Source organism: Diceros bicornis, chromosome 23, assembly GCF_020826845.1.
Source record: "Diceros bicornis minor isolate mBicDic1 chromosome 23, mDicBic1.mat.cur, whole genome shotgun sequence".
NCBI classification, from domain to species: Eukaryota; Metazoa; Chordata; class Mammalia; order Perissodactyla; family Rhinocerotidae; genus Diceros; species Diceros bicornis.
The window spans coordinates 17,786,094-17,813,853 of record NC_080762.1 but is presented as its reverse complement, the minus strand read 5'-3'; the positions used below and the strand labels follow the sequence as shown (position 1 = coordinate 17,813,853).

The following is a 27,760-nucleotide window of genomic DNA, read 5'->3' as shown; positions in this document are numbered from 1 at the left end:
TAGCTTTCCAGTTGGTACTGTATTTAAGAATAACCAAATAGTCTGCACGTTGCTGAAGAAAAGATTTTTTTAACAGAGGGATACCAGCTAATAAATGTAAGTGAAATGATGTGATTAGAAAAAAAATATATCATTCTTTTAATCATCTAATGATTCAGACAATGATCATCGGTAAATACTAAAACCATCACAGGAGAGGGTGCTGGCAAACTGCATATTCACACAGCTGCCTATATATCACCCCACAGATGACTTGCTGTTTGCAGAGGCTATAACGTTACAATGAAAGAATCAGTCTGTCAAAATCTTAAACCCAGTGAGATCAGTATTTGTCTCACTTACAGTGGGATAACCAGACACAGACAATTTGATGATGTGAACAACACCTACAAAGTATTCATGCCAAAAAATGTTTGACTTGAACCTAATGATATCTTTAGCTCTAACTTCTAGCTTACAAGAAATGGGGGGGGGGGACGGCCCCGTGGCTTAGTGGTTAAGTGCGCGCGCTCTGTTACTGGAGGCCCGGGTTCAGATCCCGGGCGTGCACTGACGCACCGCTTCTCCAGCCATGCTGAGGCGGCAGCCCACATACAGCAACTAGAAGGATGTGCAACTATGACATGCAACTATCCACTGGGGCTTTGAGGAAAAAAAGGAGGAGGACTGGCAATAGATGTTAGCTCAGAGCTGGTCTTCCTCAGCAAAAAGAGGAGGATTAGCATGGATGTTAGCTCAGGGCTGATCTTCCTCACACAAAAAAAAAAAAAGAAATAGAGGGTGTAGAGAACAAGATAAATGACACCATGAGGAAGCAATCAGACAAATCCAGAAGGTCTGACAATCTACAAGTCTGTAAGACAACAGGCCCAGTTTCGTCAACAAGTCACTAACATGGGAGAAGAAAGTGACCTTAGATTTATAAGACAAAATGAAATGCAACTTATGGTCCTTGACTGAATGCTGGTTTCAACAAACACTATAAAAAACATTTGGGGAAGAAGTGGGGAAATTTTACTGCAGACTTGGTATTATCAAGTATCAAGGAATATTATTTCTATTGGCTGTGACAATGGTGGTATGGTTATATAGGAAAATCTCCCTAACTTTTGGGGATGCATTCTTAAGTATTTAGAGGAAAAATGTCACGATGATGGTTAAAAAACTAAAATAAGTATTTTTTGAATAACATGTCCTTAAATGCAAGCCAAGTATTTCATCTTGTAATTAACTGAAGAAAGTGTGGTCTGTTCCAATGATGAAGAGTCAACAATGTACCTTCCTTAAGGATTTTCAAGGATAATTTTGTTTATATTCAATTTATGCCTTATTCGAAGACTTTGGGACCTAATCTCCATATAACATTTCTTTTGTTGTAGTTAAGTCTGTAAAATTGTATTCTAAGATATAAGAAAAATAAAAGTTTGTATTTTTGATTATAATTTTAGTAAGAAACCAAATGGATTTAATTAATTGGCACATCAAAATTAAGTCTTCAATTAAAAAGTGTTCTATGAATATGCACAAAATAAGATTTGCTTTAATTTAAATAGGTATTGAATCATCCTTTGAAAGCAATTTGAATTTCTTCTACTCACTTCAAGCAATGTTTTTGTTAATCTCTGTAGGTTTCTTTCTTTCTTTTCCAGTTCTTCCATCATCTTTTGAGAGGTCAATTTTTCTTTAGAAAGTTTCCCTTGCATAGACTAGAATAAAGAAAATTGTAAAGCAAAGCATGTTAATGGTTAAAGCAAAATGCAATCAGGTAGGTAACCGGGAACACTGGCTCTGAAGACTTTAGATCTTCTGTCCTCCCCAGTCCCTTGCAAGAGGAAGCCTTTACTTTTAAATAACCCACATTACTTGTAGAGTGGATGACGGTAAAGGAAAAAATAATAATACTAATACCATCTTTACCAATAAAGTTTTTAATCTGGGTAAAACATGTTAAATCTAAAGTTGCTGTTTAATGCTGTATTACAAACAGTTATTTTATCAATTGATCCTTGTTTATAAATTGGGAGCATATCAGCAAACCTATACCTTTTTTTTTACATTTTTCTTATGATTAACAAGATAAAAGATCCTAAGACTATCCCTATTTTCTATAATTTGAAACACAGCTAAACACCCTTCTCTCAGTGTTTAGTATTCCTAGCAGTGAATATGACGTTGAGTTCAGGCCAACGGTCTACTATGGGACTTGGATAAGCTAATCTCTTTCCTAACTCCATTACAAAAGCACAAACTATCCAGACATGATAGTATCATAAGAAAATCTTGAGTACACCAACACAGCACATAGGATATTTTCAGAGGACTTGGGTCATTTCAGCCTTTAAGTCTAATTTTCAGCTACGCACCAAAGAAAAACTTGCCATAAACCCTGTGGTTATCAGTGATTTCCAGGTGTTTCTATCAACATTTTTCCTTTTGTTAAACTATAAGATCAATAAACATATGACCAGAGAAGAGATTTCATTTTTTTCCTCAGGACTGTATTTAGTGTCAACTCTGAAAATACTTCAGAATGCTGACCACCTAACCAGCACCAATCCCACTATGAAGGTTTTTTCCTCACATTGTCTCTGGATGGAATAAGAACGGGTAGCTCTCATCATGGGTTGAGATAAGACTCTGTAAATATAAAGCAGTTTTCTCAGTAACAGATACTCAACGTTGGTGCTTTTTACTTTCATTTGTCTGCTAAACTCTGAAAAAATATTACATTTAATAACTCAAAAGCTGGATACAAATGAATTATGCTCTGTAACAAGCACATTTCCTTCCAGGGAAAACTTGTTTTATATTACACAAAAATGAATCTCACAACACAAAGTCACATGGGATCTCTGAGTATGTATATTTTTGGATACTGCAATTCCTCTGTAACTGCATTTAACTGAATCAAAACCTATTTGATTGAATGATATATGGGGATTTATTTACCTAGCTGAAGATCGATGCTTACTGGCATGACAAGATTATTTAGCTGGAATCCAGAATTCACTCTAAATTTTCTTAAGATTTGTGACTATTCATTTTATTAGAATTGTAGAAGAAAGCCACCATAGATAAACTACTCTAAATGTCACATTTTAACAGTGAAAACTGAACTCCAGAGAGGTATTTTCATAATGCTGTCATATAATTCTTTAGCAGATTATAGTGTTTTATATTTTTACCAATTCAGAGTCACGTTGAATGCAACTAATAATCAGCTAGCAAATCTGACTAATATGTTCCTATGTAAGAGTACATTTAAATCAGTGAAGAAACAGGCAATCTTCTCCATCAGAATAAACTGGAAATGTTTGGCAGTAGTGCTGTTTGTCATAAGAAGGAAAATTGGATTTGGGAAATATATCAAGCTTAATGTATTATGTTGGTCGGATTCAAGGGTACTTATGAAGCAGCCTTTTAATAAGGGAAAGAGTTCACAGATATGCTTATCCTAAAAGGACCAAATGCTGTACAATTTCTAGGCTAATAGTAGGTATAAGTGCTACAGCTGTCTGACAATAACATTTCACTTAAAAGATTAACTATTTCTCTATCTTAAATTACATTAAAAAAAGCATGTGTTTAAAGTTTAAGAAAAAAGGGGAGAAAGAAAAATTCCTACTAAGCTTAGAATGGGATTACTAAAATTAAAAACCTGAATTTTCCAATGTCTACAATTTCTCTTTAAATTTCCAGTTTAATAATAATGTTTAAAAAAATTCTATGTTAGTAACGTACAGGTATTTACAACAATCATTGCTGAAGCTGAAAATGGTTTTAAACACAGGTTGTTTTGATATTTCACAAGTTAACCCCCTTTTGCCACATATACAAAAAGCTCAAATGAAGGAAAGTCAGATGTGCCTTAGCCAACAGATTCTATATACCGCACAAACCCAATTTAAGAGGAAATACTTTGAAATAAAACTTATGTTAGCAGTTTTCCTATATAAACATACATATGTGTGTGCACATAACATGCCATGTAAGAGTTTCACAAATACATTCCTTCATGCAATCATTCATCAAAAATTATAGCCAAGCACTGTCCGTGCACTGGATGATACATCAGTGAACAAAACAGTCAAAACTCTTAGCCCTTGTAGGACTTTTACTAGAAAAAAAAGACCAAAGAAAATAAACATAACAAATACGTAAGTTACATAGTGCTGTATATTAGAATTTGACTAGTGCTTTCGAGAGCAAATAGAGCATGGTAAGTGAGAGGAGTTGAACTCTCAAATCGGGTAGAGGAGGGGCTCGTGGAAAAGGTGACATTTGAGCAAAGGCTTGAGAGAGGTGAAAGACTGTATCCCGTAGGCATCCACAGAGTGTGTTTCAGTCAGTGCAAAGGTTCTGAGGCAGATGGTGCCTTCTGTTTGAGAAAAAGCAAGAGAGCCAGGGTGACAGAAAATAGTATAAGATGAAGTCAGAGAAGGAAGGTGGAGTGGGGAAAAGACTGTGTAAGGCCTTGTAAGCCAGTGTAAGAACTTTGATGTTTACTCTGGAAAACATGAGGAACCACTGACGGGTTCAGAGAAGAGACATGACATATGATCTGATTTTTGTTTAATAGGTCACTCAGGCTAAGGAAAATAGACTGTAGGCAAACAAGGGTGGAAGCTGGAAGGAATAATCCAGATAAAAAATAAAGATGGCTTGGACCATGATGGCAACAGAAGAGGTCAGAAGAAGGGGCCAGATGCTAGATATATTTTGAAGGTAATAGGATTTGCCCACAAATGTGAGGTAGGAGAGAAGTCAAGGATAAGTCTAAGGTGTCTGGACTGAGCAAATGGAAGGGCAGATTTGCCATTAATAGAGATGGGAAATATGGAAGGTGTAGGTGGGTTATAATTTTTTGGTTGGGGGGGTAAGAAATTCAGTTTTGGACATGTTATGTCTGATATGTCAAGTGATGATATTGAGTAGGCAACTGGGTAAACAAGTTGTAAGGCCAGACGATAATTTTGAGCTGGAGATAAAAATTAGGGAGTCGTGAGCACACACATTATATTTAAAGCCATGAGACTGGGTAAGATCACAAATAAGTACAGATAGAGAATTCTAGGAAAGAAACAAACCCTTTTTTGAAATGAGACAATATTTGTGAAAATAATTTACATCTTCAAAATAAACCTTAACATAAATATCACAAAAGAAACTAAACTTATCCCTAGATAATAAAATGGAAAAATTTCTATCTAATAAGGTATTTTGCCCAATTTTTATATACTAGTCTACTAACATGCTTATATCTTTATTACAACAGGATTTATGCTACAGGTCTTAAACTTATTGCATCTAGTTAAATAAATCAAACAACAAAAACAATAACAACAAAACCTTTAAAAGCAATTTCCTCTGAGATTTTTTTGGTTGAAATTTTATTGCACATACTTCAATTATCTAGAAATAAGGCATAAGTCAATCACTTTAAATTTATTACTGAGAATAGCTGAAAGGTTTCATACTAACTGTTATGATTCTATTAATACAAGCACACTACTTTTGCAATAGCATGTATAACTATACATAAAAGGTAAGATAATAGTGCTACTATAATAAGAAATAGCAATTAATAAGGAGCATACATACTTAACAAGGTAAGATAATAATGGCATCTAGAAAGCATTAATAAGGGGAATGCATTCTTTGAATAAAATTTTATATTTTCTCTCAATATCTTTTTAAAAACTAGTTAAGAGAAAGTTTACCTCCAACATAAGCCCACTCCTTTAAGACTTGGAGAGGTGGCTGTTTTATCTAATGCATAGAAACTAACACAGAGAGTCATGGAAAATGAAGAAATAAAGTAATATGTTCCAAATGAAAGAACAGGACAAAACCTCAGAAAAAGAACTTAATGAAACACAGCTAAGTGATTTATGTAATAAACAGTTCAAAATAATGCTCATAAAGATGCTCACCCAGGTCAGGAGAACAATGCATGAACAAAGTGAGAATTTCAACCAAGAGATAAAATAGAAGAAAGTACCAAATAGAAGTCACAGAGCTGAAGAATACAATAACTGAACTGAAAAATACACTTGAGGGGTTCAGTATCAAACTAGATGAAGTGGAAGAAAGGATCAGTGAACTTGAAGACAGGGCAGTGGAATTCATCCAATCAGAGCAGCAAAATGAAAACAGAACGAAAAAGAGTGAAGATAGCTTAAGGGGCTTAAGGGACAACATCAAGTGGAAGGAGAAGAGAGAGAGAAAAGGACAGAGAACCTTCTTGAAGAAATAATGGCTGAAAAATTCCCTAACTTGGGGAACGAAACAGACATCCAGATCCAGGAAACCAAGAGAGTTCCAAATAAGATGAACCCAAAGAGACCCATATCAAGGCACATTATAATTAAACTGTCAAAAGTTAAAGACAAGGAGAATCTTAAAAGCATCAAGAGAAAAACAACTTATTACATACAAGGGAACTTCTGTGAGACTATCAGCAGATTTTGGAGCAGAGACTTCGCAGACCAGAAGGGTGTAGCATGATATATTCGAAGTGATGAAAGAAAAGAACTGCCAAGCAAGGTTGCTCTACCTGGCAAAGTTATCCTTCAGAACTGAAGGAGAAATAAAGAGTTTTCCAGACAAGCAAAAGCTGAAGGAGTTCATCACTACTAGATTGGCCTTACAAGAAATGTTAAAGGCACTTGTTTAAATTGAAAAGAAAGGGCACTAATTAGTAACAAGAAAACATATGACACTATAAATCTCACTGGTATAGGTAAATACATAGTAAAATTCAGAATAATCTAATGTTGTAAAGGTGATGGGTTAATCACTTATAAAGCTAGTATGAAGGTTAAAAGACAAAAGTAGTAGAAATAACTATAACTACAATAATTTGTTAGTGGAGACCCAAGATCAAAAAAAAAAAATAGATTACAGCATTAAAAATACCAAAAGTTGGGCAACTACATCAAACTAAAAAGCTTCTGCACAGCAAAGAAAACCATCAAAAAAAATGAAAAGGTGACCTACCAAATGGGAGAAAATATTTGCAAATCACTGATAAAGGGTTAATATCCAAAATAATAAACAATAATAAAGAATATACCTCTTAGCAAAAACAAACAAACAAACAATCCATCCCATTAAAAAATGGGCAGAGGAAGTGTGTGCGCTCGGCTGCGGCAGCCTGGGGTTCGCTGGTTCGGATGCCGGGCACGCACCGACGCACCACTTGTCAAGCCATGCTTTGGCGGCATCCCATATAAAGTAGAGGAAGATGGGCATGGATGTTAGCCCAGGGTCAGTCTTCCTCAGCAAAAAAAAGAGGAGGATTGGCAGATGTTAGCAAAGGGCTGATCACCAAAAAAAAAAAAAGGCAGAGGTTCTGAACACATGTTTTTCAAAGAAAACATACAGATGGCCAACAGGTACATGAAAAGGCACTCAACATCACTAATAATCATGGAAATGCAAATCAAAACCACAATGAGATATCACCTTACACCCATTAGGATGGCTATTATCAAAAAGACAAGAGATAGTAAGCGTTAGCAAAGATGTGGAGAAAAGGTAACCCTTGTGCACTGTTGGTGGGATTGTAAAGTGGTGCAGCCACTATGGAAAACAGTATGGCAGTTCCTCAAAAAATTAAAAATAGAACTACTCATATGATCCAGCAACTCCACTTCCAGGTATTTATCTGAAGAAGACAAAAACACTAACTCAAGTCTTGGCTATTGTGAATAACGCTGCAATGAACACATGGGTGCATGTACCTTTACAAATTGGTGTTTTCAAGTTCTTTGGATAAATACCCAGCAGTGGGATGGCTGGATCATATGGTGGTGAACATGATGTAATCTATGCAGAAATAGAAGTACAATGATGTACACCTGAAATTTTTACAATGTTATAAACCAATGTTACTGCAATAAACAAACAAAAAAATAATTTAAAAAATAAAAAAAATAAAAATAAAAAAATAAAAAAAAAACAAAAAAAACACTAACTCAAAAAGATATCTCCGCCCCCCATGTTCATTGTAGCATTATTCACAATAGCCAAGACATAGAAACAACCTATGTATCCACTGATGGATGAATGGATAAAGAAAATGTGATATACACAATGTGATTTAGACAACAGAGTATTAGCCATAAAAAAAGGAGATCTTGCCATTTGTGACAACATGGATGGACCTTGACGGTATTATGCTAAGTGAGATAAGTCAGACAGAGAAAAGATAATACCATATGATTTCACTTATATGTGAAATATAAACAAACAAAAAACAGAACTCATACATAACAAAGAACAGGCTGTTGGTTGCCAGAGGGAGGGGGTGGGAGTGGGGGTGCAAAATGGGTGAAGAAGGTCAAGGGGTATAAATTTCCAGTTATAAAATTGAGTTCTGGGGATATAATGTACAGCATGGTGAATACAGTTAATAATACCATTTTGTATATTTGAAAGTTACTAAGAGAGTAGATCTTAAAAGTTTTCATCACAAGAAAAAAAATTTATAGCTACGTGGTGTTGGATGTAAACTAGACTTATTTTGGTGATCATTTCGCAATATACAAAAATATCAAATCATCATATTGTACACCTGAAACTAATGTTATATGTCAATTATATCTAAATAAAAATAAATAAGTTAAAAAAAGAGAGGGAATGCACAGAGTTAGTGGTGACAGCACAAGATTCTAGAGTCAGACAAAATTAGGTTCTGGGTCCACAGCTTATGTGCTGTGCAACCATGGGTAAGTTATTCAATCTTTCTAGCTCCAAATTCATTAGCAAGAATTTCCAACCTTGTTAAGGTACTGTGAAAATTATGCATGTATGTAGTGTGTATGTAGACCATATCTTTGGGTGTCTGCCTATTCACAAATCCCCTGAGTCATAAATAGTCATACTCGTACTGGGCATCTATACTCTTGTGTCATAGCTCACGGGTAAAGGTTGAGTGACGACTTGACCAAACCTGAGGAAATGAGACCCAGAGTCTATGAGTTATTCTCTGCAGGTGGCTGGAAATGAACTATAGAACTTAGTGGCTGTGGGGCAGCCATATTCTGCCATGTGAACCAAAGAAGAAAAGGAAGTCAGTCTGCAGAGAGAGAAAAGAATGAAACACACTGCAATGAGAGAAGTAACAACGCCTCTTTCCTCCTGAAGCCTGGCTTCACTCCCACCTATGGGTTCCACAGATATCTCTGCATTCTTATAATACAGTATATGCTACTACTTTTTTGCTTAGGCTAAATTAAATTGCATTGGCGCTGTTGCTTACAAACCAAAAGCCTAAATGACCTTTACCTGGTACAAAATATTTATGCAACAAACACTAATTCCTTTCTTCTTATACTAAATATTAAAAAGAGCCCATTTCTTTTATCAAATCACCGTGACACAGACTTTAAATATCTTACAATTTTGTCAATTATACCTCAATAAAGCTGAAAAAAACCCAAAAAGAGCCCATTCTAAATTCAGCATTGTGGATGAATTTTCTTGCAGGCAAAGGTTTTTTTGTCTGTTTTGTTCACTAGCTATCCCCTAGAAGAGTGCCTGGCCCTTGGTAGAAACTCAGTTAGCAGTTATTGAAAGAGCTGAATTAATGAATAAAGGAAAAACTAACTACTAAATACCTAATTCAGTTTTTGTTTAAGTAAAAGGCTATGTTCACTCCTTCAAAAATAGTTACTGAGCATCTTTTATGCACAGAGCACTATGCTAAGTGTTGAATCAGATAAGGATTGTTCAAACACCCTAGAGCACCCATTATGAAGCTCTTGAAATCAATGTAGTGGAAAACAAAATCAGGCATTTTCTTTGATCTCAGGGAACTAATAATACCACCATGTTGTAGAGTGTAATATACTAAAAATTTCACCTCAAAGGTGAAATTTCCAAATTCTATTTCTAGGCAACTGAACATAAGGTGCTTTCCACAGAAGACTAGTGCTCCAGTTTAAGTATCTTTCATTCCAGGAAAAGACTCTTAAAACAAATCCTTCTCCTAGGGCTTACACGAGAAAGAAATCAGACTAACACTTTTCTTGTGCATTTTGGTCTGTCTTTTGGGATTTTTCACTTTGGGGCAGCTAGGAGCAATGGCAAAGTACAAACTCTGAGGTCAGACAGACGTGAACTGGAATCTCAGCTGAGACCTTGGGCACATCTTTTTAAATCTCAGCAACTTCTTGTACAAAAGGAAGACACTTTTTCTTACCTTCTAAGATTACTATTGAGGTTTAGAGATAATAAATATAAATCAGACAGCACACTTCCTGTAACATGTAATATCATCAGCAGCATCATCACATCACCAACACCTCTGCGTTTGGCAACAGAGGCCCCTTTTCTCACTTTGGCCTAAGTGTGGACAAATATTAAATCCCTTTTCCTCATTCTTCCCCCCACTGATAAAAGGGAGAATTTTCAAAATATTTATAAAAAAAGAAATAAATAAGGAATATGCAAACACCATAAAAAACTGCTATTTTTTAGGTGTCTGTTTATAAGAATCGAAGTCAATGTACAGCTCAAATTCCTTTCTTAAGTTAACTACCATCTTGCTACCTGATACAACTTTAAAAACAATCTGCCTGAGACTTCTGCTTCCAGCATGATGTCGTGAGGAGCTCCTCAGAGCCGCTCCCCCGTGAAAATTATAAAAGAACACATTTACAGTTTCTGGAAATGGTCCTGAGGGCATACAGCAAATGAAGAAACATATATTCAAGAAAATCTACTAAAACTTAGAGCAGCAAAAGCCAGTGGTATTTGAAACAAAATCCACTCCATCCCTACACAGTCAGAGCTCAGTGAGATGGAAATTCCACTCCAGACTGGGACAGCCAGTAACACAGGGCTCCCTCTCCCCTCAGTTCCCACTTGGAGAGCTATCTTCAGAGGAAGGGCAGGACACCGGCATTTCTCATCCTGCCCTCAGCTACCTGTAGCTGAGGCGAAGTTCCAGGCAAATATAGCCACAAGGTGGGAGCTCCTTTCTTCTGCCCAGGCTCCCTCATGAGACGGAGGCTTTACTTTGCGTGCAGCACCACTGAGAATACTGAGGCCCTGATTGCTTTGGTTTCTGGGGCAGGAGTTCTGCACTAGGAGAGGCAAGCAGAGATCTAGAGCTTCCGCTCACCCTCTCTCCACTGAGCACTCACCTCCTAGAGATCACTCAGAGAGAAGCCTGACATTGTTCCCACAGGCACTGACATGGCTCAGAGATTCTGCCTGGGGAGAAGCAGGCCATAGCACATAGAGCTCTGACTGTCTCCCTAAAGGAACTGAATTCACTTGCAACAGAGTGTGAAGTTCAAGCCTAAGGACACTCTCTGCAACAGTGGAGGTTGTGGTGAAAAACAGTGGAGGTTGTGGTGAAAGGCAGTTGGGAGGATACATTTCCATTCATTGGAGGTACAGGCTAAACTGCAGGCTAGCTACATTCCCACAGACAAAGAGAGAAAAAGACAACTGGGAAGAGCACTCCTGGGAACAGAACGAACCTCAAACACTAACCTAAGGAACTATTCCTTCAAAGGAGCCAGAATGGGTCAGTCTGTGAACAATTTATGCCACAGAACATTGCTGAAAATAACAGAGTGATCAGCTGGCAAACAATGGAGCTTAACAACTGGTGTGGGCAGGGAAAGAGAAACAAAAGACCACGTTACCTTTATATGAAATGTCTAGAATAGGCAAATCTATAAAGACAGGAAGTAGATTAGTGATTGCTTATGGCTGGGGAGGGGAAGGAGTTTAAGGGAGTGATAGCTAAAGGGTAAGGGGTTTCTTTTTGAGGTAATAAAAATGTTCTACAATTGACTGTGACCTTGGTTCCATATACCTGTGCACATACTAAAAATTACTGAATTGTACACTTTAAACAGGTGAATTGTAGGGTATGTGAATTATATCTCAATAAAGCTGTTATTAAAAAATCAGCACAATAGAAAGAAAGAACAACCTGCTTGGGTTCCTTTTCTTTCAGTTCCTGATCCGCTCTCAGGCTTATAAGTAAGAGCTACCAAAACAGTTCACACGTGTCAAGAAAACACCCAGGTGTCTCAGAACTAAATCTTTTTTTTTTTTTTGACTTAAATCTCAGTATTCCCAGTCAATTCTCACCTTTGGTCCAATGAGCATGCTGAGGATTGTTACATTTCCTAAAGGCTCTAGGATTAGGACTATTGCTAGGCTATAAGTAAGAACTGCCTGGGGAACTTGTTAATAACACATATTTCAAGCTTCACCCCAGAGATACTGATTCATTAGGTTCACAATGGGGCCCAGAAATCTGTATTTTAAAAAGCATCCCAAATAATTTGAATAGTCATATAGGTTTGGTGACCACTCATAGCACATATAGGCTCAAGAACATTCTTTCATGATTCAAGTGAGCTGACTCCCTTTCTGCAACCCCCCACCTCAAATCTCAAAGAACAGATTTTTCAAAAGTTAAATCCACCTTTCACATATTTTTTCCAACATTTTAATTAAGCAATAACTATAATGTGCATACAACAGGCCTACATGTACCTTAAAGACTGTTCTCAGTATAAGTACAAACACTGGAGAGAAAGCTTATTTTTTAAAAAGCGACTTTTCCTTTGATAGGAAACATTTTTTTTGGCTGCTAGGTTTTGCAAGAATTAGTATTAATTCCTGATAACAATATTTTTAGTTTTTCATGCATTATAAAGCAGTTTCACACAGGTAAATCTTTTTAAAAATTATAAATCTTCATGTTAGGACACACCACAAAACTAAGATAACATAAAAATAGGAGATAAACATCACAATAATAACGAGAAACATTAAATCACTATTTATTTAGGTTAAAGAAAAGTTATATTCTACCTATAAGACATTCCATTGGCTATGATCCATTTTCCCACAATTTCCACTGAAAAAACCTGCTAGATAAAGGCTTTAAGACAGATTTGCTAAAAATTGGAATAAAATCTTCTGAAGCTGTGGATATACATGTCTTCTCTTGAAATGTTATAAATAGGACTGACTGTCAGTTTTGAGATTGGTGGTTCCAACCATGCCTTTAAGAGTGAACAGGCTTAATGACCTTTAAAGCATCATTCTGTCTTTTGTGATACTATGATCATTCATTGATAGCTGTCAATTCAGAAAGGCCATTTAAATGCATAAGTTCTTTCCATGAGGAAACATTTTAATATGTTAGAGAAAACAAATAAACATAACAAATTTTTTTACTCTGTATCTCCTCTGCCAAAATATTACAATGATCACAGCTCACTGGAAACAGGCTTATGTAGGTGAAATGTGCTTTTGAGGAATAAGTAGGAAGGAAAGTAATGTCCGATAAAGAACTCACTTGCGTTCTGACTGCAGCCATGTTTATGGAAATGATGGGGAACATTCTACCGCAAAATGTCTTTCTATACTGTATATTGACAGAAGAAAAAACTGCAGAAGAAGCCAATTTAGCTATACCGGTCTCATGGTTGTAAAGAAAGGCAATATTTCTAAATGATCAATGAGTAAACAAGGTATTTACGCCAGTTAACAATATCATCTTGACAGATGAACAAAATAGTAGATAAATCTGTATTTCTATAGCACTGAACTCAATATGAAAATCAGCATATACTTTTACATGAAGTACTTTTCCTATTTTCAACAACAAATGCAATACAACTAGTAGAAGACTGATTTCTCCTCAACTTCCCAAGTTGTGAATCAATACACTTGCCACTGACCTAAACCAGATAAGTATTTGACTTCCAGTACAAGATGCTAAACTACAGCTGTATTTTAAATATAGTATTTTCACTCTGTAACACTGCTTTATTTTTATCTCCTATAAATTGGACACAAAATGAACATGGCAAGGGGTTTTATTTTTCTCGTTTGTCTTAAAATTTAAACTGTAAGAATAACCTGCTTGTACTCAAGGCAATGCAGTATTTCAAATCAGCCAAACGAACTTTTAACATATTTAGTCTTCTCAACAGTTTGCAGGGACATAAAAGAAGCAGTGAAACATGACATTCTTTTTTTATTGTTGTTGTTGCTGAGGAAGATTAGCTCTGAGCTAACATCTATGCCAGTCTTACTCTATTTTGTATGTGGGTCACCACCACAGCACGGCGTGGGTGTAGGTCCACGTCTGGGATCCGAACCCGCGAACCCGGGCCCCTGAATAACACTGCGTGGAACTTTAACCAGTAGGCTATGGGGCTGGCCCCTGAAATTCTAATAATTAAGTTTGCTTTGTCTACTAAACATTCTAAAATGGAACAACTTCTCAGCACTATGGAGGAACAAAACACGCAAACTATAACGGCAGTGAAATTTTACAATAAGTACTATACTATACTGATAACTTAAATGCATAATTCATGTTAAAAAATGGTTGGGAAGCTCTCTGCCATCTTAATTACATTTTGTGTTATTTTGGCTATGCAAAGGAACTCGAAGAAGTTAAAAAACAGGCTATAGCACATGGGGAGGACATCATACTCTACACAGGAGTAAGGTTGGCCATTCTTTACGTAAGCAATTGGGAGAAACTAGGCAGCTTTAAGGAATTAGTGACTGAAGGGAAGTGAACTGTTCTATTATGTGTACCAACTTGATAATATGCCCATTAACTGTAGTACAAAGTAACAAGAATACTTTTTCAATTCAAAGTGTTCTCTTTAGGATTCTCTCTGTGGTTTCCAATGCTAGGGAAATAATTAGTATTCATTTTTTCAGAATAGGCAATATTTTCAGGTTTTTACAAAGTATACATCTTTTATATTCATGACAAACCACCAAATAACAAACAAACACCTAGCTTTTTCAAAGTGAGGGGCAAAAAAGTAACAAGTTTAAACAAGTAATGTTAAGCAAAAAATTTTCTCATTATCTGAGGCATATTTGTCTCCATCTATAATTTTCTATTCAAATAATATCTTGATAAATATAGCTAAATTGGCCAGTTATCAACATTTGCTGTTTGTCTCTGTGAGCAAATTATATACTGAATCTACAGACCTAGATGGCCAGAATGGCTAAGACCATCCCCCTCAAAAAAAAAAGATTGCCATTGCTTTAAAAGATAAGACAACAGAATTAATGAGTATATTGTCTGGGCCCAAATATTTGGAAATAAATGTATCTCATTAATTGACTTCTCTAATTAATCTGAAGAAATAAAAGAATGTTAAGCAATTTAAGATCAAAGAATAGAATGTCATATAATTACATATTTTCCTACATATTCATTGATATATGGTCATGACATATCTGAACGTGACTAAAAGACTTAGTTAATGTGTAAGAGTGAATTGCATTAAGATGCCTCCATAAATGAGAAAAATCCACATTTCAATTAATACAAATATATTCCCAACATCTATAATGCGACAGACAATATGTGATAAATAAACAAAATGTTTATGTTACCATGTGCAAAATGTTACCAAGTCAAAGAGAAATTCCTTTTATTATGGTCTATAATCAGTCACATAACAATGGCTGAGGGAACCTAACCATCTCGTGATTCGAACGGCTTACAGAACTAAAATGAAGTTGTCTGTAGGAATACAAACTAAAGAGTATAAACTCTGTGAATCAATCCAGCAGGCCCGCACATTTGATGAACTGGACTAGTGTTTGATTAAATGGATAAATCATTTAATATGGACAAAAGACAATCAAAGCAGATTGTCTATAATTCTGACACTCAAGCCATTTACCTTTCTTTTTTACTTCCATTTTAAAAAAGTAATATTAGAATTTGGAGGTATAAAAATAAAAATTTATTCAGCAAAATTTGTAAAATAACTTTCCATCATACTTAGAATAAAATACGAAGACACATGGGGCCAGCCCGGTGGCGTAGTGGTTAAGTTCGTGCGCTCCACTTCGGCAGCCCAGGGTTCACAGTTTCAGATCCTGGATGTGAACCTACACACCGATCATCAAGCCATGCTGTGCCGGTGTACTATATACAAAGTAGAGGAAGATTGGCACAGATGTTGGCTCAGGGACCATCTTCCTCAAGCAAAAAGAGGAAGGTTGACAATAGATGTTGCTCAGGGCCAATCTTCCTCACCAAAAACAAAACAAAACAAAACAACAACAACAACAAAAAAAAACAAAGACACATACCCCTATGTGATCTGGCTCCGGGCTACTTTCTGCCATCACTTTGCACCATTCTACCTCACAATCCCTGCACACCAGACTAGCAGCCTTCTCGCGGGTCTAGGAGGACACCAAGAACATTCAGGGCAGCGGTTGCCGTTTTCGCCCTGGTTATTTTCATTTAGATCTCTGTTCAAATGTTACTTCCTCAGGAAAAACCTCATCACCATTGTATCTAATGCAGCACGGTCTGTCATTGCCCTCTACCCTACCTTTTTTAACAGCATGTATCACTATTTGACATTATATTTCCATTTTCTCCATCTCACCCCGCATAGAATGGCCAGGGACTTGCTTTGTTCACTGATGAATCCCCAGTGCCAAGAACGGTGCCTAGCACATATGAAGGTGCTCAGTAAGTATCTAGCAAATCAATAAAAGAATGAAAATCCATTTAACCCACAGATTTTAGATTGTGTATTACGGGTCAGACACTCTAAGCTCTAGACACACAGATGATTTATCATAGTCTCACTCAAAAAACTAAATGGGAGGAAAAGACACAAATATGTTAACAAAGTGTTATACCCTGATAATACAGGAAGAATAATACATAGAATCATTAGGAAGGAGAGGGCTCTTGCTCAGGCACAATGGACTAAAAACAGTCCAATGCCTTTAATTAGTAGATGGTTGATGAGCTTAACCAAATGTGATCTCAGTAGCAGAGACAAACTACACGCCATTAAAAACAGGAAAGATAAGGAATAGAGAATAACCTTCACAGTTTTTTGAAGAATTGATTTACCAAATAGCATTTTCCTTCTAAAAAACTGAAAGATTAATATTAAAAAATCTGCAACTTCATCTCAAGTGCTGTTAATCTTTTCATACAAATACACATATGCTTTACTATTTTTTAGGTTATGTAACCATTAAGCATATAGATCAGCATAGAGCTAAATTAAAACAAGCACAAAACATTCCTTACCTGAATTTCTAAAATCATTCTGTCAATCTCATCTTGTTGGCTGTCTATTATCTAAAACATAGAAAATATACCAGTTTGAATCAAACTGTTTCTTTCTATTGCTTTTTAAAAGTCTCAATATTTCAAGAAAAGAAAAAAAGCACAGGAAATTATTAATTTATCGTTAAAAAGTCAGTGATTTTTTTTTTAACAAAAGTATTCATACCAAGTATCCTTTAGCCATATGATTTGGATCACACACATGTAAAACTGCAAAAGTATTCTTCTAGTTCTTGATAAAATTTTTCTCTAATTTTTGCAATTTACAAGAATAACTTGGAGAGAGACTTTGAATAAGTTAGGAAGGAAAAAGATATCCTTTTGTTTCTGCTGAGAAGTAATATAATTTCCTTAGTTTGGATTTATTTAAATTTAAATTATTTAAATTTACTTAAATTGCTATTTTCTTTCCAAAGAAAAACATTCAAACTAAAAATTCTATAAGCTACTAAATATTAGCAAAAATATAAATCAAATCAAATAACTATAAATTATATATCTATACACACATATCCACATAGTATAGACTTATTATCAAAGACACAGACTGACCTTACTAGCATTCTCATTTTGTTCTCTCAGGTGATCATTTTCATTCTGAAGCTGTTTTGCATCTAACATGGGAAGGCGGATTCCATCTTCAAGGCATCTTTCCACTTTTTGCTGCAAACTATTCGTTTCAGAAACATAATTATATGAAGAAAATAAGCTCTACATGCCGATTTTGGTAGATGACTTCAAAATAAATGAAGTCCCTTTTTAGGGTCTATAGTATTTTTTTAATCAAGCAATAATCAGGACCTATGGAAAATAAGTCTGAGTACTTACATTTCATACAAGTAAGAAATACAATGGAGGCTGCTCATCTTCTCAGAAATGGCAAATCTGAGACCAGAGTCAAGAGCTGCTCAGTATGTGACATCCTTAGGCCCTCGTGAAGGCCCTCATGACCCTAATCTGAGCTCTGCCATCTAAGCCCTGTTCTTTCCCTCTCCCCAAAAGCAGAGTTCCTTGATGAGGACTGTTTGTGGTAGGGAACCTAAGAACACAGATACAGGTCTTTGACCTTCATTCTGAGCTCAGCAAAAGTTTATAAAAACAGCTGCTGCCTAAACCAGCAGAATTACATTTCTCCTTCATTAATGACAGCAACAATCTAATATATTTATTACTTGACCTAACAGTTTCTCAGGCTAGCCATGGCAGAGAGCTGCATTTTAGAAGAGGAAACTACAAAAGAAAGCCCCTCTGGTGCATTAAGAATAAAAGGATCAAAGAGAAAGAAGGTGTTAGCCTTGAGATAGGAACAAGAGTCATGTTCGGGTTAAAGGAACTACATATTAACAATCATGACTAAAACTAAAACCTAACAGCAAGACACTAGGAAGAATTCAACTTTAGCTTGTAACCATAATCAAGAGTTGCAGAGTACTAAAAGAAATAGACTTCTTATAATTAGGGTTTTGACATTTTCATTATTTTTCTTCTTTCAAGTATTATGGCTATCCTGTGCTTTTTCTCTCTTCCAAAAAAAAAAAAAAAAGAAGAAATGCCATATCTGGATTGTGGACAAAGAATTGACAGTCCTAAATGGTGCAATAAAGGCTCCAGATTGTTAATAAATAATGACACCAGAGAAGTTTTTACATGTTATGAAAGTAGCGTACTGCTTTGAAATATATTGTTACTTGTCATGAAAATATTTGTTTTTTCAGTCTACAAGTGGAAAATACATTATTCCTATTTCAGAATAAGTTTTTCCCCAATTCAGTGAAGATGCTACACTTCTATGTATTTATAACAGTCCAAGAGAAATAAGTTACATTAAAATTATTGAAGTCTTTCATATTAAAAAAAAAAAAAGAAAACAAGCCAGCTACGAGGAGGGGAAAATGTACTGTCATGGAAAAATACCAAATAAGTCATCCTTCATGTACACATTCTCATTTTGCTTACATAATGAAGCAAGCTCACTTAGAAAAGCAACAAATCTCTTGAATAGCAAAGGTACCAACTATGGCATTACTAGGGATCCCACCCACATATTTCACTTACATTTTCATTTCTAATGGAAAACTATTCTTATCACATTTTTAAATCCCTAAAGTTTTTATGTATTAATAAAGCAGGAAACTTAGAAATATTATATAAAAACAGATAAATGTTATGATATAATTCATAGTCACACATACATCTGACCTTCTTCTGGAACTTAAGGAAAACTATATTGTGTAGCTGAGGAAACTGAAATAACACCCCTACCCCCAAAGTCAAGTGACACCTTAGCCACACAAGAAGTGAAGAATTATGGAAGACCTTCTTTGGTCCTTTACGTCTATTTGAAATCAAGAGACATTTCTGGGATGAAATCTCAGACAGTATCAAGATAAAGTTAAACGGAAAATGGATTCTGAAATGCACTGTACTAAATCTTTCCAAATTAAGAATACTAGGCTCAATGCCCTCCAAAAACCTAATAAAAGAGAAAATCTAAATAAAAGAAAAAGTATAAAATCATATTAAATACGTAAAAGCACACAGTGGAACAAAACGTTCAAATTATTTTCAGGTGTTCCTAATTCTATTTATAAAATAACACAGCTTGAGCTTACGATCATAATGCCCTATAAAATAGAACAGATACATTACTTCTTTTCATTTTATCAATAAGATTGATAGAAAAAGATATAGGGTTGAATATGGAGGTCAGGAAGCTGTTTTGAGACTAGAGAATAGGATATAAAATGTGGTGTTATAAAAAAGGAAATTAAAGAGCAAAAAAGCAGAAACTAGGAGAAAAATAAAGGTAGAGTCAAAAGTGTATGAGTTTTTTGGAGTTGAGATCAGAAACACTGAAGACCGAATTGTCCCAGAAATCAGTTTTTCTGCACTGAAATCCAAGTTAAAAAGCAGCCCAGGCATATTTAAGACTTTGCAAGCAGTAGTACAGCAATACTAACATGGAATTATCAGATGGATTTTGATTAAAAAGCTGAGAATACACTGAGTTATATATAATTGATATGTATAAGCATGAAGAGCATATTTTTTAAATTTACATTTTTGTTGCTTTAGTGTCTTATTGTTCAGGATAGTTTTATCTATTTATATTTGATTATTAAGGTTTAAGTTTTATAAAACAGAGTACGTGTAGATGCATATATAACATAGTTCTCTAGGTTTTTCAGGAATCCAATATTAATTTCCTAGCTTAAATATATTAGATAAACTAACAAATGATATTCACTGTAATTCTAACTGTATTAATTTAAAAGAGAAGAGTCCTACGAGGCAAGATATGTGCGGAAACTTGGAAGGCACATGGCAAAATGGCCATGTGTGTTCCTCTGCGGGGAGGTGACACGGGAGCCAGTAATTTCACTTAGACATACCTCATTAAGGAGCGCAGTTTGAGTATTTGGCTGCCTCTCTTTTTGTTATTTAGAATTTTTACTTATTTTGTGATAAAGTCGTCAGATAAAGAGTTTGTGTTAATACTTTCAGTTTTCAATTGGTGCTTTTTTTTTTTTAACTATTCTCACCTAAAACCTTTGGCAAGACGTCAGAATGCTGCATAACCTGTTTCACTGACATAATACTTCTGGTTCTGAATAGTACATCTTTAAGATAAGAAGAGTAGAGTAGTAATTATAAATTAACATATTTTAAGTAAAATACTTTATAAAGCATATAAATAACTTAAAAATAACATAGACGAATTACTGAAGGTTTTCTTACCTCTGAACTGTAGTTACCAACTCCTTCTCTTTCTTTTTCTGGCATATTAACTGTGCATCTTTCTCTTGGCATTGTTTTTTCATCTCTTCAAGCTTTTTTTCCACATCTATCAAAGTCTCTTGCAAATTCTTATTTTTTTCTTCAAGAACCTGCAGCTAAGGAGAAATTTTTTAAAGTTTATAATGCATGGAATATTAAATGTGTTTCTACTAGAAATTGTTACTGTCTTCTCAAGGAGTAATAGACTTATGGTTAAAATCACAGTATCTTCATTTCATCTAGAGTACTTAACACTTTATCTCCTCCATTGTGTAAAGGAAACTGGGAGAATGGGATTATGGATAAGAGGAGAACAGGGTCAGAAATTTCTAGAAGACAGAGAAAGAAAGGTGAATAATCTCAATTTGGAGGTGTTTTTTAAATTTTATTTTTTAATTGTAAAATACATGTAACATAAAATTTACCATCTTAATCATTTTTAAGTATACAGTTTAGTAGTGTTAAGTACATTCACACTGTTGTACAACTAATCACCAGAACTCATTTCACCCTGCAAAACAAACTCTATACCCATTAGCAATTCCCATCCATCTCTCCCCTCAGCCCCTGGCAACCACTCTGACTTTCTGTCTCTATGAATTTGATTACTCTAGGTACCTCATATAGTATTTATACTTTTGTGAAAGGCTTATTTCACTTAACAAAATGAGCTTAGGTTCATCCGTGTTGTAGCACATATCAGAATTTCCTTCCTTTTTAAAGCTAAATTGTATGTATATGCCACATTTTGTTTATCCATTCATCCATTGATGGACACTTGGGTTGCCTCCACCTTTGGCTATTGCAAATAATGCTGTTATGAACATGCGTCGTGTACAAACATCTGTTTGAGACCCTGCTTTCAATTCTTTTGGGTATACACCCAGAAGTGGAACTGAAAAATCATATGGTAATTCTATTTTTTTTTTTTTTTGGTGAGGAAGATTGGCCCTGAGCTAACAATCTTCCTTTTTTTTTGCTTGAGGAAGATTGTTGCTGAGCTAACATTTGTGCCAATCTTCTTCTTTTTTTTTTTTTTAAAAGATTTTATTTATTTATTTTTTTCCCACCAAAGCCCCAGTAGATAGTTGTATGTCATAGCTGCACATCCTTCTAGTTGCTGTATGTGGGACACGGCCTCAGCATGGCCAGAGAAGCGGCATGTCAGTGCGCGCCTGGGATCCGAACCCAAGCTGCCAGCAGCGGAGTGCGCGCACTTAACTGCTAAGCCACGGGGCCAGCCCCTGTGCCAATCTTCTTTTTGTTTTTTTTTGTTTTTGTTTTTGTTTTGTATGTGGGACACTGCTACAGCATGGCTTGATGAGTGGTATGTAGGTCCATGTCCAGGATCTGAACTCGCAAACCCTGGGCTGCTGAAGCAAAGCATGTGACCTTAACGACTACGCCACTAGGCCGGTCCCTCTATTTTTAATTTTTTGAGGAACCATCACACAGTTTTCCACAGTGGCTTCATCATTTTAGGTCCCCACCAATGGTGCACGAGGATTCTAATTTCTCCACATTGTCACCAATGCTTGTTACTTTCTGGTTTTTTTGACATTAGCCATCCTAATGGGGGTAAGGTGGTACGAAAGCATGTTTTTAATCTATACGCCTTTCTGTTCCTGCTCATGCAAACTTCTGTGTTCCTTCCTGACATTACCCTTTCTTCGTTTTTATGACGTATAAATTAATATAAACAGAGAACATGTTATATAGGTCTAGAGTCTAAGAATAATGACACTCCACAGATTAGACCGATGGTTCTCAACCAGGAGCAATTTCCTCCCACCCAGGGGACATTTGGAAATGTCTGTAGACATTTTTGATTTGGGAGGAAAGGGAGAGAGCAGTGTTATTGGCCTCTAGCAGGCAGAGGCCATAAATGCTGTTAAGCATCTTGTAATGCACAGGAAAGAATCCCACAACAAAAAATTATCCACCCCCAAATGTCAATAGTGCTGAGGCTGAAAAATCCCATGATTAGAAACACTATGAGAAAAGACTGAAGAGTAGGTTTAATAGATTTATAAGTAAGGTCTCAAGACGACAGGACTCACCAGAGTTGGTAAAAAGACTTTGGATGAGGTATTGTTAAGAAAGGAAAAGATCAGAAAAGAAGTCAGAAGAGTAAATGGGAGTCATAGATTAAAGTATAAGAAAGAATTTATGAAAAGATTAAGAATAAAGAAAACAAATCAAATATCTGGAAAGACAGTCAAAAACTGCCTTGCTGAGCCTTGGTGGATCCCAGAAAATACTGGGAAAGGCAGAACTGCGGTGCATGCATGTGTGTGGATGGGGTGGGGTGTCAGACTCACTTAGATACTGCCTTTTAGAGAACACTCAATGAGAGAGTCAACACGCAAGTCCATCAGCAAGGCAACCACGCATTAGTTAACAACAAGAAGGATCTATTCATGTTCAGTTGAACAAAGCTTCTAATTAAAGTTAATGTTAAAAACAACAATTAAACACATAGATTTAACTTACAATTAGCCAAATATACAACTAAAATTTTAAATTACAAAATTTCTAAAATTTTATATTTTCTAAATTGATTCTAAGTTGATTCTAAAATCAACTTAAAAATACGTTTTCATGTTATTTAAAGACAGGCATTATATTTCATGTTACCTGTAGACTCTGACTCTGTACATCATCTAGAGTTGGAAGATCAGCCAGATACTTTTCCAAGGTCTCAATTCTTCTCTGCTTTTCTTTGTTTTGTTCGGATTCCTTCTGGCATCTTTTTTTCAGGCTACTGATGTATCTATCTCTGGTTTTAAGCTAAAGAAAAAGATTATGACTCTTCAGTGGTTTTGTGTCATTAAAAAAATAATAAAACCAACATTCTAATCTTAGGCAATTCACCAACGGTTCCAGGTTATAGTTAAGACTACCACCAACTCAGGTAAGATTTACCTGATTTCATCAATTCTAAGATTCATATTTTTTCAAATTTTCATATCACTGAAATCAAGAGTTTTTGAACTTTTGTTTGTTTGTTTTTACAACTGATGGTATTCTATAAACTGCAGTAAGCCAGGAAGCAGTAACGATGTAGTTTTTATTGCCTCCACATGTGCAAATATCATTAAGCCTATTCATATCTTTGGTATTTCAATAGTGTTATGGACATGTTGAAACTATGTGTTGAGTTTAAATGATGTTTAAAATACCTTTAAAAATGTTACATTATAATTTGGCATTGAAAAAAGTTATTGGGTACTCAGAAAGACACAGAAACAGAGCCACGGGGTATAATTCTGAAATCAGTGAAGCAAGCATTCATCTCTGGAGGAATGACTCCAATTTCTTATTGCTTGCAAAGCTATATCCAAATATTTTATGTCAATAAAGAAAAGAAGATAACCTATAAGTAAGTAAAGCTGTTTTGTTACTAACAGACTTGCAAAGGAATTGCTTATCATGTACTAAAGCAGTGCAATCAAAGCCAGGGGAATTTACCAAAATTACCAAATATTTAGGAAGTGAAGGGGACTAGCAAGACCAATCCATATCTCAAGCAAGACTATTGTTAAGGTATTATGTCATAATTGGACTTGAAGCGTATTTTCTCTCTAAAAATTACATAAAATAAAGGTGTGCCTTACTACTGATGTCATCTTAGAATTGATGAAATATGTTAATTGAGCACCTACTATGGAACACACACTGTACATGATCCTAGTAAATCCTAATTTGTGTAGGCTGAAGCTCAGATTTTTATGTACTAATTTTTTTCACCTTTCCACTTGAAATATACCATCTTTAAATTTCATATCTTACATTCAAAGCTCTTTCATACTTACGATGAATTAAAAACAATATCTGCATACAAATAGTTGCCTAAAAAGTAAACTCCAGACTCACATTTAGTTTAAATCACCAGTCTCCAAATATTTAACATTCTTTTAGAATTTCACAGGGTTCTAAAACACTTTTACAGCCTCGTCCCATATTCACCAGGGAAATAAGTGCCAGTAATTAAAAGTATAAGGGATTACTCTTTCAAATTTTATAAAAGCCAACACTTGCCCACAATCTAGTTTCTTTCATGCCTTATCTAATTTCTTTCAGGTCCAATGTATAACTTTTATTAAAACAACTTCAATTGGAAAAACAAATCACATCTCATTTCATCTATTCATTTCATCAATAACATTAGGATCCATTTATTACCTTGGGTAAGGAGCTACACAGGTAAAACAGACAAATCCTATTATTTATTGGGGCTTTCTCAGGATTAAAAGCAAGTGTGCTGGTGTGACACTTTAATGTGTGATCTATCAGAACTCACAGACTGTTGGCATTGGTGGTGGCCTGAAAGACCATATAATACAATTCCCTTTTTGAATACGGGGCCCAGAGATCTTTAGTGACTTAACTACAAGTCACAGAGACAGAGTTGGGATTTAAACATACACCGTCTGACTGAAAGTCAATGTTCTTTCAATTCTTCCACAATACTCATAATCAGATTCCCATCAATTTTCTAGCAAACAGATTCCCCATCAACCAAGTCTGCTCATGCCTTAGCAAACGACCCTTAAGTTACAGAAGTAAACATAACTAGCCTATTTTTACTAAACATTCCCTAATTTATACTTAATTGTTTAAGTGTCTTAAATGTGACTCAATGGTGTTCTCAAAAAGTAGTTACTGGAATAGGTCAGTCATGCTGTCTCCTACTATGCAAAGATGCCCTAGTTTTCTTCTTTTTCTTTGGTTGGTCAACTGTCTTCTTTGCTATCATTTCAAGCTTGCTGCCCTTATCACAAATCTCCGCCAGCACTCTCCTATTGGATACCATCTCTGTTATTCATTGACCACAAGTTGACCACACATAATCACTGGGTCTCAGGTTTTTTTTAGCCCTGCTCACTGATGAGAAGCGCTGAAAATGGGTCTCAGGTTTTTTCAGCCCTGCTCACTGATGAGAAGCTCTTGTGTTTTGTTTTGCTTTGTCTTTAACTTCCAAGTTCTGTGTTGTCTCAGATAACAGAGCTTACTGAGGTCTGAACGCCAGTCATTACCCCCAGGTAAATGAGGCATCACCAATAAATCTTCCCTATTCTATTTATAAAGGGTTAAGTTCTTCCTTTCAAGGAGATATTATGCAATACTGAGATCATTCCTAGAAGGCAATAGGAAGGCCCTGTTTTAGAAGAGGTTTACAAACAAATTTATTTTTCTTTATTTTAAATATAATTGGTTGAACAAAATAGATTAGTGAGGAAATTTTTTCCTCCAAATTTTTTACAAATCATTATTATTAGACCAAAGCATTAGGTATAGAGTTAAATTGTCTGGCATTCTACTCCTAGCTTTCCAACAATTCCTATCTACATGCAACTGGACAAATTACTCAACTTTTCTCAAAGCTTCAGTTACCTCATTTTTTAAAATGGGGGTATAGTATATACCTCATCAAGTTTTTGTGAAGATTAGGATTAAATGAGAAAATGCATTTAATGTACATTAACATGCTGCCTGGTGCAGACAAGAAAGAGCTCATCAAAGAGTAACTTTTATTATTATTATTATCACATTAAATGTTTTTTTGTCATGGAATTAGTCTTGATCAGCAGAAGGAAACAACGCAATCCAATCTCATGTGGACCCAGAGAGCAGTTCGGCTGAGGCTTTATCAATGAGTCTATTTTCTAGCTTCTACACTCCCTCCAAGAGTGTAGTCGAGTCATGTGACACAAACTCTACCCTCTACATTCAGCCCCCTGCTCAAGTTCCCCTGATAGAGACACTTCCATTCTTAACTACCTCACTCCACAGAGAGGCTATTCCTCTTCTTCTCCAAGAGTAACTCTTCCATTTTGGTGTCTGTTATCAACCTTCCCCTATTTCTCTTAGGAATTTGCTCCTTCATGCACCCACTCTGACATCTTTGATATCTCTCTCTAATTATTCTTTCCCTAGTCCTTTGGTGGGGTTATCTCACTCCCTTTTCTTCCTTCTTGGCAAAAATCACTTGAAAGCATTCAATCATTCATTCATTCATTATGCGAGGCACCATGGCTTGTGCTACATATGCTACAGTGACACATTAAGATACATCCCTGCCTTCAAGGAGCTTACAGAGAAATATTAAAAAAAGAATGATTATTCAAAATTATGTTAAGCATTGGGAAAAACAAAAAAGAACAAAATGCTCTAAGCATAAAAGGAGAGGTTGGAGGGGAAAGATATTCAAGCTGAGACTTGACAAAATATATAGGTGATTAGGGAGTGGGAAAAGAGAGCCAAGTATTTACCAGGCAAAGAGGACACTTTGTGTAAAGACCCTGATATTGGAAACAAAGCCTGACCTATCTGAGCAGCTGTAAGACACTGTACCCAGACACAGTACCCCAGAGGGAGACTGGTAGAGCCTGAGCTGTATCATAAGGCAGGGTCTTTCAGGTCAAGGGAAGAATTTGATTCTTATTTTAAAGACAATGAGATAGCATTAATGGGTTTTAACCACGTAAGTCAAACAAGTGGATCTTCATTTTAAAAAATTCAGTCTTCCACACTATCAAGAATGGATGTGAGAGGCTGTGGAGCGACTGGAACTCTCACACATTGGTAGGGGAAGTGTCAAATGGTACGAACACTTGGGAGAACTCAAGCAGTTTCTTGTAAGTTAAACATCTACCCTATGAACTGCATGGAAATTCCACTCTTAGAAATTTAGCCAAGAGAAATAAAAACATAGGCATACAAAAAGTCTGGTACAATAATGTTCACAGTAGCTTTATTCATTATTCCCCCAAACTGCCACCAATCCAAACGTCCATGAACAGGAGAGTAGATACACTGTGGTACATCTATATAATGGAATGCAGCCCA

At 35.6% G+C, this 27,760-nt stretch overlaps 1 protein-coding gene across 3 annotated transcripts in view; it reads right to left on the bottom strand.

Moving 5' to 3' along the window:
* The window catches only part of CEP85L (centrosomal protein 85 like), a 159,751-nt gene that overhangs the window by 7,568 nt on the left and 124,423 nt on the right, over positions 1–27,760 (bottom strand). For all 3 annotated transcript variants that reach the window (XM_058566384.1, XM_058566382.1, XM_058566383.1), the window contains exons 7-11: positions 23,546–23,698; positions 20,870–21,024; positions 17,684–17,801; positions 17,093–17,143; positions 1,599–1,706 (exon numbers count right to left, since the gene is read on the bottom strand). In XM_058566384.1, coding sequence (XP_058422367.1) covers positions 1,599–1,706; positions 17,093–17,143; positions 17,684–17,801; positions 20,870–21,024; positions 23,546–23,698 — 585 coding nt within the window. The remainder of the gene's footprint in view (positions 1–1,598; positions 1,707–17,092; positions 17,144–17,683; positions 17,802–20,869; positions 21,025–23,545; positions 23,699–27,760) is intronic.